Source organism: Corvus moneduloides, chromosome 19, assembly GCF_009650955.1.
Source record: "Corvus moneduloides isolate bCorMon1 chromosome 19, bCorMon1.pri, whole genome shotgun sequence".
Taxonomy (NCBI): Eukaryota; Metazoa; Chordata; class Aves; order Passeriformes; family Corvidae; genus Corvus; species Corvus moneduloides.
The window spans coordinates 9592175-9608194 of NC_045494.1; the positions used below are offsets into that span (position 1 = coordinate 9592175).

The 16020-nt window shown below is 40.5% G+C and overlaps 1 protein-coding gene and 1 long non-coding RNA gene across 9 annotated transcripts in view; one reads left to right on the forward strand and one right to left on the reverse strand.

The window, feature by feature from the left end:
• The window catches only part of B3GNTL1 (UDP-GlcNAc:betaGal beta-1,3-N-acetylglucosaminyltransferase like 1), a 109428-nt gene extending 95456 nt beyond the window's left edge, over positions 1-13972 (reverse strand). For 5 of the 8 annotated variants that reach the window (XM_032128570.1, XM_032128574.1, XM_032128573.1 and 2 more), the window contains exons 1-4: positions 13870-13972; positions 10362-10478; positions 10145-10244; positions 5023-5087 (exon numbers count right to left, since the gene is read on the reverse strand). In XM_032128570.1, coding sequence (XP_031984461.1) covers positions 5023-5087; positions 10145-10244; positions 10362-10478; positions 13870-13920 — 333 coding nt within the window. In that variant the 5' untranslated portion in view covers positions 13921-13972. Of the gene's footprint in view, positions 1-5022; positions 5088-8516; positions 8550-10144; positions 10245-10361; positions 10479-10980; positions 11072-13869 lie in introns of those variants that run through there. The other 3 variants (XM_032128572.1, XM_032128576.1, XM_032128575.1) reach the window with 3 other exon arrangements.
• A 149-nt stretch (positions 13973-14121) lies between these two features.
• On the forward strand, positions 14122-14827 carry LOC116453303. The gene is made up of 2 exons (XR_004243745.1): positions 14122-14483; positions 14583-14827. It is a non-coding gene; the product is annotated as an uncharacterized LOC116453303 (long non-coding RNA).
• The last annotated feature ends 1193 nt before the right edge of the window (positions 14828-16020 follow it).

Genomic DNA, 16020 nt, shown 5'->3' on the forward strand with positions numbered 1-16020 from the left:
TTTCCCCCAAGGAAAGAGTGGGCAAGATAAAAGAAATTTAAAATAAATCCTATATAAATGCATGCTTTCCCTAATCATATATTTGGAATACAACAGCTAGCCTGTGTGGACCACACTGGGCTCCACAGTTGTAACTTCATCATTTTCCCTTAAAAGTCGGTGTTTCTCCACTTCAGAAAGTAAAATAAAATCTACAACTCAATGCACAATACACATCTACTTTTTGCAACCAAGGACAAGCTCACAGAAAACAAATCATTAATTACAGCTCAGTATTGAGGTGCTTTCTCAAGCTCACATTACAGACTCAATATCTCCAACTTTTCCAAAGTCCTTCATATTTGGCTGCTCAAAACAGAAAAAATGAATTGAGAGCTGACACACTCCACCCCGTAACAACAGCACCTTCCCGCCACTACAGCTTTTACATGCAAAATACACCCAGTAGCAACACCAGCAGGAATGTTTCACTCACTGAGCAACAATATGGCATCTCCAACATCTTTCAATTCATCAAATGCTCCATTCACTTATCCTGCACCTGCTCAGACTAAAGGGAAAAAAAAAAATCTTTCTTTGCTATTGTTCAGTCCAACTCCTTGAACCAGGGAAGTGAAATGCCTGGGACCTCCAAAAAGTGGCCTGTCAACAGCTCTTCTGAAGGAAATACTCTGATCCCAGGCACTTCTCCAGTGGCTGGTTTTTGAAGCAGCCCCACACTATCAAGCTCATTAGAGCCAGGCACTCAAATGGCACCCACAAATCACCTGAGACTAATGATCTGTCAGTACTTGCAAGATCATAGAAAAAGCCACTACATTTCTGTTTCTACTCCCAAATTAAAATGAGAAAAAAGGGCACAACAAAGAAAACACTTCAAATTTAAGAAGCTGACTTCATTGAGCACCTTTCTTTTGTTGAGCATAGCAACAAACATGGAAAGATCGATGTGGCGTTCTTGTGAGCCTCACAATCTTTTCATGGAATCTTTTAATTAAGCATCACTATTAGTTGGTCAGGGAACTTTTGCTGTAGAAGCAGCTCCCACCTTGGTGCATTTATTCAAGAAATGCAGACATATGCCTTTCCACATCTTGCTTTTCAGTGGTCACTGGAGATCACCTTTGATTTTTCTCACAATTAGATCACTGAAAAAAATGTTGTGTTGGCAGTCAAGCAAAGCAGGTAACTCACAAGGTATTCAGTAGCAAAGCCAGTAAACTCAGATAAGAGGAAAAGCTTCACCAGCAATTCCAAAAGCCCTCCTTAATTACTAAACTGATGAAGACACATGTTGGGAGAGGTTATGGCAACCAGATTCTGAAGGTTTGCTTCTTCATTTATGAAACAGAAAAATAACATTTCATACCAGACAGAGGCATTTAATCTGGTTTTAATGCAAGCACATCTTTACAAAACAATGATAGGAATGATGCCTTCAAGCACTCATATTTTAATTTTTTGGGGCTCATTAGTGATTAGGAAACATGGACAACTCTTCTGGTAATGGAGTTCACCACTACATCCACACGCCTGCTATTGGAGTAACAGCTTATTTCAGGTTTTGAATCAGAGGATGAAGTTCCCAAGGAAGAGTATGTTAAACAACAAAAAAAAGGAAATCCATGAAGTCTGATCACATCTTCATTTCCTAAGAAATACAGATGTCAATTTGAAAGAAAAGAGGAATATTTCAGAAGTTTATTACTGCCTGTAATGTATAATGGCAGCTAAGAGGAAATCCATGCTTCCAAACCCAGGAAGTTACAGAGGCTGGAAAAACAAGCTGTTTATAACTCAACGTGCCTGACACATCTACCACATCTGGCTAGTGAAGGTCCAAGCGCCTTCCTCCAAGGCCTTTAGCAATACCCTCAGCGAGGTGGGTTCCAACTTGAACCTCAAGGAACACATGCAATTTCACAGCAATTAAGAATCACCATTCCCAACTTAAATCATACAGACCAAAAGGCACAGGTCAGCAGCTGCCGATTCCATCACGGGAATGACAAATCTGGTGTGGTTCACCCTCATTTTTGGTGAATAAAACTTATCTGTGTCCCCACGGCATTTTTGACTATTAGCAAGCAGTGACACAGTAGCAACATGGTTTAGAGTCATGTCTCTGAGCTGCCTGAGAATCTCTGAAATCATGATACACTGCCAAGGGAGCCTTTCAAAGGATTAAAGCAAGCATGTCAAGGACTCGAGTGAATATGACTGGGTTTGAAACATTGCAGGTCAAAAAAGGACCCATTTTTATGTTCCTTCTTTAACAGTCAGGAGCTCTCCAACAACACACTGAATAAACCTGAAATAATTGGAAACTACACAGATGATTAGGATGAAATGAAAGCATGATCCTTTTTAAAGAAATACAGTTTCAGACAAGTAGAGGCATGTTTGTGTGCATGTCAATGAAAACAGCAGTTCAAAGCAGAATTTTTAGTGAAAGAGTTCTGCTGTGCTACAACTGGGTAAATGCTTCTAACAAAGATGGCACCACCCCAGAGAACTGACAAACTACAGCTACACTACAATGAAACTGGTAAATAAAGTCATAACTGGAGACAATTTGAAGAAGAAAAGCTAACAGTGAAATGTATTAGCAAAATTAGCTCTCATTTTCCCATACTATAAATGTTACATGTGAAAAACGTGTTAAGTATCTTCAATTTTTCTACTTGTTTTCCCACGGGGGAAAAAATGCCTCACTAGCTTGGAGGTGAAATCTGTAACAACAGTCAGAGTAAAAAAAACTCCACAATAGCTGCTAGTCAAACAGCTGCCACTTCATACTCGAAAAGGCCGATCAAATTCTGACAGTTCTGAGATCTGTAACCTTTTTTTTTCTACATTTCTTCCCAGTTTGTTGTCCTCACAAATCTGTGTTGAGAGACATAACACGAGCAGCTTGACTCCAGCTGGAATGGCAAGCAAAAACAGTCTTGCTGGAAACAGTACTTCCGAAGATGCTCCCAAATATGCTCATCCATTCATTTCACTCAGAGAAGACAAAGGAATGCACTAAAAGCCACGGGTGTATTTCTCCACCAGTTAGTAATGTGCACAAACTACAGCCTCAGCCCCACTCCTCCCCACATCCACCTGTAGCAAACCTGAAATTGGGGCTGCACTTCTGAAGGTCAATTCCTTGGCATTAGCGCAGCACATTCCAAAAGGCTGATATCAACATTCCTTCCTAGAGAGCTGGATACTGGATTGGTGACTGAAATGAAGAAGGTAGGTGGTGTGTGGAAGCAGAGCTGCTAAACAGCTGGCAACATCTGTGTTCCAGCTATTATCACACAACATTTACTAACTACAGACAAAACACTGAGCAACTTTTGGGCTTGGGGCCGTTTCCACATCCATTTTATTTTCTCTGATCTGTTTACAGCAAAACATGGTAGTCACAAGGAGAGACAGTAGAAAATACATTTAAGTAATGCCAGTCATTTAATATTTCTTTTGTAGCAAGATTAGGCTTCTGGTAGTCCAGAATGCCTCTGTTTTGAAGAAGGAATAGAAATGCATAGAACAGAATATCTTGGTAACTTCTCCTCAGCTTATCCACACTGGAAATCATAAAATCCTCAACTCACTTCAAGTAATTCTTGCTAATATTAAATATAAACTTATGCTAATGATAACACTGCAGAAATACAGTATCATTACCAGTTATATTCCTTAATAATTTTAATTTGCTTCCCTGATGTTTTGTTTTCCTGCAATGGTTAGTCAGCAAAGAGAAACAACACAGCAGCATGAAGATGTATAATATATAGTAAATAACAAATTGAGAATTCTGAAGAATCCCTGTAAAAATATGAATTAAGTTCATTTAGAGAACTTGATTTTCTAATTTACTGCTAGTGATTTACAAACAACTAGATCTGTCTGGAGTGAAAAGAGAGACTAACCCACAATTTACTTCAGTATATCATGCTATACATATTTGAGACAGAAGGTATGAAGCTCCACGGGACAAGGGTAGATTAATTTCTCACTCATGTACACACGGACCCAGCAAACTTCATCCAACAGACTCCCTAGAATGCAATGTGGGATCTGTCCAAGCCTGGAATACTCAAACTCTGCAAATCATAAGTAAGTTGTTTTTTTGTTTTTTTTTTTAAGATATGTAAACAGCATCACTGACTAACAAAATACCACAAAAATCACAAAATTTTAACATATGAACAAAAAAGATATTCTTCCATCTAGCCACAAAGCAAGTGGAGTGTGCAAACTGAAAGATTTCCCTAATTAAAACCCGAGAAAAGCTGTAGAGTTGACATACCTGCTCTCACAACACTTTTTAACAAGCACAGACAATCATAATACTAAGTTGAATTTTATCTGAAAACCTACCCTGTCAGCAGCCAGTTCATCCTGTACTACCCTAACCCACAGTTCAGTTCCAATTCAGAGGGGGGGGAAAAAAAAAAAAATCAATCTTCAGGTGAAATTACATGAGATCAGTGAGCCTTGAAGGTCCTGCTCTTCTTGCCTGCTCCCAGCACATGGCCCCACTCCTCAGCTCAGCTGGGCACCTTTGTGAAACCACTCCCTGCATATTCAGCTGCACAAAGAGAGATCCTTATCTTTGGGTTAGTGAGCTGAATGGCTTCACAGAAGATATCCAACAAAGGACAGGAAAAATAAAAATTCAAGATGGAAGGTGAGACCTCTCCTATTTTGCATCAAAAAGCCAGTCATTAGCTCTTAGTTTCTCATCAGTACAATTTTCTGAAGAATGTGGGAAAGAAAAATCCTGAAAACACCTGAATACCAACCTTGCCCAGCCTTGTTCACTACAGTTTGTGAAATCTGATATAATCAAAGAATGATGTAAGCCTTTCTACAGGCTGGAATACAACTTTACAGCCATAAATAGTAACCAGCACATTTAACAGCCAAACACCTTTAAGCAGCTTGTCTTTCAGCAAACCAACAACTCCATTAAAAAGGAAAGAATTACACTGACAAAACCAAGTTAGACAAAAAGCATGAACTTACTGAATCCAGAAAGCAGAGATAGGTTCCTGAGCTCTGAATCACTGCTTGATTTTTAGCAAATCCGACTGTTGAGAAAGCAAAGATAAAAATATGGGGAAGTTTTTGCTGTTGTATCTTTTAAAATCTTAATAAAGTGAGAAACAGATGAAAGAAAATACAAAAATCAGTATCACATAATGTATGCAATTTTTCCATATTTAAAGCAAGGTAATTTGTGAATATTTAAATAGGATGCTTATGTCAGTCATCTTCTCTGAGTACCAGAATTCTACAATCAACTAGAATAAGACTACTTCTGCCAGCTCTCCAAAAAGACACAATATGTAATATAGATCTTGAAGAGGGCAGGATTTATATCCAGAACCTCAGCTTGTAGAATCACAGAATGGTTTGGGCTGGAAGGGACCTTTAAAGGTCATCTAGTCCAACTCCTTGCAAAGAGCAGATGCTGAAAACCCTTGGCTGTACATACATTCATCTTTTAAGTCCTAACAAATACCAACAAATCATAAAAGAGGCAGAGAAGGAACCAGAAACTGCAGTTCTTCCCATCAGGGGACCAAGTTATCAGAAGGACTCAAGGAAAGTTCTGTTCCTTGGTGCTTGTTAAGTATTAAGTTTGCAAATACAAAGCCTTCATGTGCCATTTATGTAATGGCATGTGTAATGCAGAGGGGAGCAAAAGCAGGCTTATTTATGAGATACATACACGGAGCACAAAAGGGGGCTTATTTATACCTTAACATTTTGTATCATCAGTGGGAGACCACACTGAAATGTCACTTCAGACAAATGACAACACTGGCATCTAGGGTCTCTTAGTTTCTGACCCCCTGACACTTGCTGAATCTTTTTACCAACCATTTATTTCAGGAGGCTGAACCAAAGAAGAAAATTTTTTTGTCACTTAATTTCTGAAGAAGATGACTGTTCTGGAGGATCAAACAAATGGCAGAACCAGAAAAATAGGAGCAGGAATCCACAGTTCAGGGTAAGGATAGGACTGCAGCAACCAGCAACAGGATGAACTCAGTTCACCACTGAAATACATCCACAAAGTAGGAGGGCTTACTTGGGGTCATTTCTGCAGGTAGACAAGGTGTACCTAGGAACATTCTCATCTCTGAGTTCTTGCCCTGGGCAGCATTACAAAAAAAGACCACACTATACCCAGTGTTAGTCTGAAAAATGCTGTGAGAACTCCACTTGGTCACCTCTGTAACACTTAAGCTTTCTTTGAAGTATTTATGGAACCAAGTCAGGGAATCCAGCAAGATCACCCTGACTTGCAAAACAAATGATGTGAAGACATGCAATACTGTAAGGTTTTTACTCTTTAGGGGGAAAACTGGAAATGTAAAGCCAAAAAATCTCACCATGAAGTGGAGCAGAATAATTTTAAATAACATTATCCATAAAGTTTCTGATTTTGCATTTGAAAAAAAGCAGAGTACTGTAACTGTCTTCTCTTTTTATGTGATACAAGTTTGCTCAGGAAACAAATTTAACTGGGCTCAAAGGTTCCCTTAGTTGTAATGCACGTGCTCCTTGTCTGTTTTGCTGAGCTGTCCAAGTACAGAAAAAGACTTACGGCTGCATTTCTTACTGCCTCCAAGGAACATTATGTCAACTACCACCAGAACACTGCTAATAAAGGCTCTTCCTTATAATTGTGTTATTTTTTCTTATGTACTTTAATCCTCACCTTAACTTCTCTTCGTCATGGGTTTTTAGGATTTATTATTTTACAGGATATTTACATACCACCTTTTACAGATCTATGAATATCTAATCTCATATATACAGTAACTCTCAGTCTCCTTCCTACTGGCAGTAAAAAAGCAGCTGGCAAAGACAGGAGCTGCCACAGCAGCAGAGCTGGATCCTGGCATGAGCAGTTTTAGTGGGAAACAACTGATGGAAGTCAACAGGTCTGGACATGCCAAAGCAGCAAAGCCCCAATTCTGTGGAGGGCCCTAGTAAAGCAAGAGATAAAAGAACAGCACAAAAAGGAGGACAGAATTAAATTTGCCCAACATCAAATACATCAGTACTATGAGAAGCCATACCAGCTGTAAAGCAGCCTGGAATTACATTTCAGTGCTGTCATTAACATACCCAAATATTTCAACAACCTTCAGGAGACAATGATGAGTTACACAGAATCACAAATGTAAGAAAAGAGTGAAGGAGACTTAAAGGCAACTACAAGATGGCAATTATATTACTCCATGAACTCCATGAAATAGTTCAGATCTCATTTTCAAATAAACCACTTTAAATAAAATCAAGAAATATCTAGTATTTGTTATGAGAAAGAGTTGGAAAAGATTTCTTGCTGTGTTTAAGACAGAAACCATCCTGAAGTTTTCCATATACCAGATATCTTTTAGAGGAAAGACAAAGAAGAAAATATACATATTTTTTAAAATATTAAGAAGATAAATATAACTCCCCATAGAAGAAACTAGGTATTAAAAATTCTTTCACCACAACTAATTCTGTGTTTGGCATGAGTAAAAAAATTTCTTTAATATTACTCTGCTGAACAAAATGAAATGTTTGTGCCAGGTCCCTGAGTTTTGTAAGGCCTGCTTACTTGGTGAAAAGAGCCTGTTACCATAGTTACAGCCGTAAAAACTTAAGCCTCAGTGAGATATTAACATTCCTCACTCTTGGAAAGAAAAAGGTTTCCTTTTTTTAGGCAAGTGACCCTTTCTTTTTTCCTAGGTTCCCCCCCTTTCTTTTACATGTTAGAAAAGAATTAGAAATAAATCCTAATCTTGTGTAAATAGTTGAAGATGTGAAGCCTGACTAGTACATTGTTTCTGTACCAAAGCATCTTCTTTTAAAGGCAAGACTCCTTCCAGTTGTACCTAGTCCTTAACATAATAAAAGTAAATCACCAAAAGCAAACAAATACTATGGATTTCAAGTAACCTGCTTCTAAAATTTAACAACCATGAAGTACAGATATCCTCGTTGTAATGGTGACCTGAGAGTGTCTTCCACATGAATAAGCCTGGGTTTGTTTTTTAGCAGAACTCTGCATTTCACACTATTATTTAAATAGTACACAGCTGCCCCTCTCACCCCCAATTTATTAAAGATCTGTTCAGTTTCCAGCTACCCCAACACCAGCAAATGCATGCTAAACCAAAAAATAATCTGACCTATCCCTAATGGCACAGTGCAGTTCACAACTGGAATTCAGTTTTAGGTTCAGTTTCCCAAAGTGCAAAGGTGAACAGGTGTCAGAATTCTAACATAAAAAACCACCCTGCTTGTGTGTTCTGGCAAACCAAAAACTAGTTTATATACAATTGATACAACACTCTAGTAGGAACAAGACTTTAGACACAGCAAATGTTTATAAAAATGGAAAATATGTTGCACAACACGATGTTATTAACAAAAAACCATTACTAACTATCTTAAGTATCAGAATTAACAACCTGTGGGATTATTGTTTGAGTTAAGAAATTGTAACCTACTTAGTTCCTTGATCATCAGCTCCTAAAAGAAGTCAGTTTTGAAAAGAGACTGATCACCCAATAGTGGAGGGGGGAGAAAAAAGAAGACAAAGTTACAGGATTACAAGTAATTCTTGACATTGCTCAGCTCCAGCTGTATCAGTTGCCCAAAAGAGAAAAATTCCCTCTAAAAACCTTGTCTGCCTTTTGTCATGAGCAGCCCAATAGTTCCAATATTAGAAGCTGCACTGTCCAAACACCACCAGTTCATGCTAGAGGTATTAAAATACTAAAAATATTTATAGTAAGAGTTATGCTGTGTTACTTCAGTATTGCTATGTCTGACAACTATTTAAAAACAGATGTAAAGCCTACAGTCAGGAGAAATGACAGTAAATAAAGCCAGGGGCCTATACCAGGTTGCAGATGAATTCAGTGCACAAACTCTCAATTTATTTGTGTGTTTCAACAGGGGATGAAAATTAAACTTTCTGAAACAGAACTGGGCTTTTGCATAAGAAGATCATTTTGAGGAGACTGTGATAAGCCCGAGTTTCTTTACACTTCAAACAGGACATTTAGTGAAAGAACAGAAACTGTCCAAATTTTGTGTTACAGTGTTTCCAAAGTGTGACTTTTAAGTGAGGTAACCTCAAAGTCACAAATTTGGAACCAGGGTTTTAACAATTCCTATGTGTCTATGCATTACAACAAAGTCCAGAATGACAGAAATTGGTTACACAGCTCCCCTAGGAAATGTGAGCCCACTGCTCCTCCTTTGTCCTGCTGTTCTTCCTCAGAACACAGACGTGGTCTCCCAACTTTACTGTCACTCAACAACAGCTTCTTCAAAAAGCAACTGACTTTTATTCTATTTTTATATTTATTTCTTCTATATTTATATTTTTTCATTATTCCATTTTACATTTTAAGACGCTTCTGTGCTCAAACCCCCTAAACATAAACCAACCAAAGCAAGCAAAAGAAAAAAGAGATGTGTTTGTAATCTCCTGCAGTGGGTGTGATTCATATTAGCATGCAAATGAATAGGGGATCACATCATTCACCTGTCTGGCAGCTCACTGAACATATTGGTTTAGCCCTTTGAGAGAATACTTAGGACTTTAGTGAGAGATTTTAGCTCACATCAAAACTTCTGGAGCCTCTCTTTTGATGTGACCATTGAAGCAGTATCAAAAACATATTTGTTTTCTATTTCAGGGTCTATTTTACTAGACTGAATGATATGCATTTACTTTAAAAATCTTTATGCAAGGAATTTTTATTTCTTTTTTTCTTAAAACCAGTCTCCTGCAGATAAATCAGATATCAGAAAGCCACAGTAAAACTGTAAGCATTAACAACATTGTGTATACTACAATTCAACAAAATTCTTTTGCTTTTGCAGAGTAGAGCACACAAGCACTAAGCCAAGTTCTTTCCTTGAACATATAAACAAATTCTGCAGAGCCCAAACCAACAGGGCCAAATTCAAACTGGAATGAGTTTTCAGAGCTCTAGAAAACAATGTTGTTTTTTTTTTTTTCCATTGCAGGGAGAATGGCTACAAAGACACTTTTCAACCTAAAAATCAGAAGGTGCCTGCAATAACAACCAAACTCTCACAAAATCACTATTAAGCTACATACCACCCCGAGGCTGAGAGGAATCATTGTTTCCAATGATTACTGAAACACCAACTTCTTCCAACTTGGTCTTCCATTTTTCAATTATTTCAGCTGAACCATCCTAGAAAAAATCATGACACAGATGCAGCTATTTTCATTTGTATGGTGAAATGAACCAAAAATTCTAGTCAAAGACGTATTTACATGGACAGTATTTTAAGGAAGGTCTGAAACGCACCTTACTGGCATCATTAAAAATTGACAGCTCCATGGTTCCTTTAAAATCTTGTTCCCAAACTGACTTTAAGCATTCATCCAACCAGCATTCACTGTTGTGAACAGGCACAATGATAGACTACAAAAAAAAGCAAAAAAAGATCCACATGCATGTCAGGAAGCATATTTTTGTTTACTTACAGCATATTTATTAAAAAGGAGAAGTACCACATCCTTCTGAAACTAACTTTCACCAAAAAATGCATCTTAAAATACAAAAGTAGACGAAGAACCTTTATTTTCATTATAAATATATTATTTGCTTTCTTCTCTATCGAGCTTCTTTTTAAATTATTTTAAGTTTTGCAAGATGGTTTTTGGCAGAAGTCCAAGGAAACAAGAGAGACCACTGAACCAAACCCACTAATGAAACATCTGTACCATCACCATAACCTGTTTCTAGTGCTCCTGCATTTCTTAAGGCACTCCTCACTTCTGCCTTCCATTAAAACATCTTTCTCATCAATTCCCCTTCAAGCCTAATTGGAGATGCTCATACACACAGCTGGACCCTTGGGCTCTAGCCAAGTTTTTAAAAATTATTCCACCTACAGCTGCTCTAAAGCACATTAGAAGTTGACCTGTGATGCAGTTCCATACTCTGCCATTCCAACTGCAGCCTTTCCTCCTACAGCCTCTCGGTTCAGATGTACACAAAGCAGGAAAACATACCTGAAATATTTTAAAATTGGTTAGAAACCAGAGAGGGGGGCTTTATCTGTTCAGTTACCACTGTTCTAATTATCCCTAAAAAGCCAACACCCCCCAAAATTCTTTCAGTGTCTCAGAACACATTTCCTTCACAGAATGCAATGGCCTGAGAAAACAGCCCAGTGATGCACTGGCTGTGTCTGCAAAGGGAGAGCCCAAGTCTGTACCTGTTAAAATTACTTACAGATGGGGAACTTAAGGGCCTAAGTAACTCATAAAAAGTCTCATGGGACATTTCAAGAAGCCCCTAGAAACACAACTTAAACTCCTTATTATGTGGGGTAACCACAAACGCATGGTTGGAAGAAACAGAGGATTTATTCCTCTTGTGAGCAGGTGAGAATCCTAAGAAACAAAACACTGGGGTACTGAAATTGAATTATTCACGATTTAGGGACGTGTGAACACATGTACATCATGCAAATACACACAGGGGCACACATTAGAGGGGAGATTTTTGGATGCTGAAGGGTGCACACACAGGTACAACCCAGTCTTGTGTAGGGTACCATGATCAACAACATTTCACAGCCAAATAAAATAGCAAACATCTAAAACGAATGAACCTCCTGATTTTTGGCAGGATGATGGAACAGTTCTTAAACGAAGCAGGACAGAAGCTCTCTAAAATTTTAAGCAAAGCAGGCCTTTGACTTGTGTTTTAGAGAGACAAACAAATAAATAAAATAAGGAGAAACCAAAAAAAAAGCGAAACTGATTACCCAGTAATTACAACATACAGACGAAAAAAGATTATTTCAGAACTGTCTCAGATTAGTACTTTGAGACCAAAAAATAAGCAAAAATCTGAGATTCTGAAGTACTATATTCAATTTATATTCAAATATATTTTAATATTCTTTATGTGGACATAGCAATTAAAATATGATCCTACTCATTCATACCAATCAATCTAGCATATTCATTCAGGTAAAAAGGGTTCCACAATTCTTCCAATGACAATATAAACTTGTGCAGTTTTGCACATCCAGAAAAATCAGTTATTTTTCAATTTGTTTTCTGATTCACTTAGTAAAAATTTGACTAAGCCATCACCAACTAGCTTGCCATTGGCTGGAAAACTGGAACTTCTTTGCTTTTTTTCCGTTGTGTAGTCCTGTTTTAAGTCAGGACAGCAGAGCAAAACAGCAAGATGATGTTTGACCACCCTGTTTAGTTTGAACCGAAAGCAGAAAAAACCAGTACTTTAAGGGCAGCACATATAAAACAACCCATAAATACCTGATGGCACTGAGATGCTCTGAACTCAACTGCTCATAACATATTACCATGCTCCTGAACACATTGCTGTGAGCAAATTCTACTTCTACAGAACCACAACCACCATATAGAACTGGGCACCTGCCAAACTAAGGCCCAGAGCTGAATTGCTGATGATACTTCTGTGTAAAACCTGAAAAATTAACAAATCCACACAAGTAACTGTACTCAGCAATAGGATTAACACCCCAGAGAATTGCCAGTGTTGTATACTAGAGTTTTCTTAGGTTCCACCATTCTTGCTCAGCTTACTGGTTTTCTGTGTTTATTTTCAGTTTGGGGATAAATCAAAAATCTAGATTTTCATTTCTCCCCTAGCTCATCACTAGATTTATACCCTGGCTTAAGAGTTGCAACAGGGCAGTCATAAATTGGCCTTTAATGTTGTATGACTGTATCAGAATAATTCAATCTCCTTGGACCATTTAAAGAGGGGAAAACCACGAACCAGGGCACTATTTCACTTCCAGGTGCAGTCTCATAGCAAAAATACCAGCTGGCAGTAACCTCCAGAGACTGTGTCTGCTTCTTGTGTCCCAAAACAACATCAACTACAGCTCTGCCATTGCTGACAAACCCTCTCTCCAGGGACAAACACCAACCTTGCTAAGGCACAAGGGAGATCTAGAATTAGGTTTTCCAAGTGCCCTTTTGCTCCAGTTTATGCCAACTCCGACTTCCCAATCCCAGCACAGATGATTACTCCAGCTCTCCTTGCAGCAGCCCTTCGTGTGTTTGAAGACTGCCACCAGAACAGTGAACTACAGAAATATGCCTAAAGCTCTCTCAAAGTAATGTTGAGTATTTGGGACATAAATTGCAAACAACTAATGTGCTTTTGGCATTACAAGGTCATTTGAGTGACAACTGAATCTGAATTAATATTTCATTAGCTGAGGCTGATTTGCAGCAACATCCAAGAGAGAGGAGTTTCACAGCCTATGAGCCAAATATGACTCTTGAAACAGAGCTGTGAATCAAACCTGAATTTGAGCATTGTGACCCTACCTGGTTTTCCCTGAACCCCACACATTCTAGACAGGTATTATATATATATGTCTATATTTTTATATCTGTGCTTATATATATATAGGCAGAGACAGAGATATATATGTTATATATTTAACTTTATTTATTTGTCTATGTGTATAATTTATACATACGTGCGCGTATATTAAAAATTATATATATAATATACATATACACACACACTATATATATATATATATATGTACACACTATATATACACACACATAGGTACGGGAAGTAACAAAGGCAGGAAGCGCTGTAGGAAGATTTCACGACTTTCTCTGCCAACCCCGGGTACCCGAACGAGCCCAGGCTGCCGTGCTGCAGGACCCGCCGGCACCGAGCCGGGGCAGAGCCCTCCGGGAGAGCCCCCGGGCCGGCCCCGGCCCCTCCCGAGCTGCCGTGTCCGCACACGGGCACCCCCGGCCCGGCCCCGCCTGCCACGTACCACCTGCACGGGGGGCTCGGGGCTGCGGCCGCCGGCCCCCGGCTCCGCCATCGCCGCCACTGCCGCCGCTCGGGGAGGAGCGGGAGGAACAACCACAGAGACGGAGGCGAGAGCGGCCGGAAGACGCCGCTCTGCCGGCCCCGGCCCCGGCCCCGGCCCCGGCCCCGGCCCCGGCCCCGGCCCCGGCCCCGGCCCCGGCCCCGGCCCCGGCCCCGGCCCCGGCCCCGGCCCCGGCCCCGGCCCCGGCCCCGGCCCCGGCCCCTGAGGAGACCCCCGGCGTGGGATTTGTACCCACTTGGGCACTCAGTGTTTGTTCTCCAGCTCGCTGAGCACCAGTTTGCTCCCAGCCTGGTGAGATGCCCCGGTTGCCTGCGACCCTGGGTCTCTCCCCGCGGCAGGGGAGCCCAGGGCAGGCAGAGCAGGGCTTCCGGGGAGTTGGCAGGCGGAGAACAGCCGGCTGCCGCTGCTGCACCAGGCTGGAAGAGACACCTGAACGGAAGATCACGCCATGAAAAGCCAGCGTCCACAAAGGAGACAGAGGAGTCCTGCGACTTTATTCCAATAAAGGGAGAGAGTCCACTGCGGCACATGCCAGCGGGCTTTTCTCTCTCAAGGTGTTGGAGCAAAGGAGACAGAGGAGTCCTGCGACTTTATTCCAATAAAGGGAGAGAGTCCACTGCGGCACATGCCAGCGGGCTTTTCTCTCTCTCGAGGTGTTGGAGGATGCAGCCTCCTTTTATCCTAAACTCCCGGCCGCATGCTGCTCTCTTCCTTTCCCCGTTGGCTGAGGTACTCGGAAAGTACAGCCTTCCCGAATCGCCTACCACATATCCCCCCTTGAAGCTGTCATTTTAGCCCAAAGTTCAGAAACTCAGGTTTGTGCAGACCCATTTGTCTGTTTCAAGCGGTCTGGGCTCTGTAGCAAACCTGCTGCTTGAAGTTAATAAAGACCTTAAGATACATTTCAAGGGCATTAACCCCCATACCCTCACCCAAAGAATTGTTTGTAAAGACATTAGTACACATCTTCCCTCTCACACTGATTCCTCAATAGATGCTGCCTGCGCTTCCCCACCTGTTCTCTAAGATCAATCCTGCAAAGCAGTGTTAAAATGCTTTTTCAAAGTTATTTCCCGCACTGAGGTATGGGGGCAGGTAGTAGCCTGCTTGATCTGAAATTTGTGGAAATTGAACAAATTTTTCACTTTGGAGTTGTTCATCGTACATATTCCTGGAGAATGATAATGGTGAAGCCCGTGTTCTCTAATCTCTCCAGTCTGGGCTTTTCTTGGTCTGAACTACTGTGTTCAGTGCTTTTTTAATAAAAAAGGGGTTTAATAACCTTTAAAAAGGGAAAATTTCTGGTGGTAATGATGCCATTATCATAGAATCATGGAATGGTAAGGGGTTGGGTTGGCATGGAATGGACCTTAAAGATCATGCAATTCCACCCCCTGCCATGGGCAGGGACACCTCCCACTGTCCCAGGCTGCTCCAAGCCCCAGTGTCCAGCCTGGCCTTGGACACTGCCAGGGATCCAGGGGCAGCCACAGCTGCTCTGGGCACCCTGTGCCAGGGCCTCACCAACCACACAGTAAAAAATTTCTTCCTAATACCTAACCTGAATTTCCCATCTTTCAACTTGTACCCATTACTCCTTGTCCCATCATTGCAGTTCCTGACAAAGAGTCCCTCTCCAGCTTTCCTGTAGGCCCCTTCAGATACTAGAAGGCATTTCAGAATACACTGGAAAGTATTATTGATCATTTACTAGCTGAAACTATGGTTGTGCAACCACTTACTCCCTTGAAAGTATTCACAGCTAAAAGGGATTGCAGGACCAGGCCCTGTACAACAACCTATTCAGAATTTTTAAAATTTGCACAAAGCAATCTTTGTTAAGCAAAATCCTGAGATTATCCCTTGTTTATTTGAAGAGCCTGTTAAACAGCCAGACATTTCAAGGAGCAAACAGAGCAGTTATCTTAAAATGTTGGTTGGCACACAAATCCGAGAACTGAGGAGGTGAGGAGGACAGCCAAGCAGTAATTCACCCTCGGAATCTATTTCAAATTATCTGCACAGTTTCTCACTGTCCAGCCTGAGTTTAATCTCTCCATGAACAGCACTGTTAAATATGATCATTCCTGT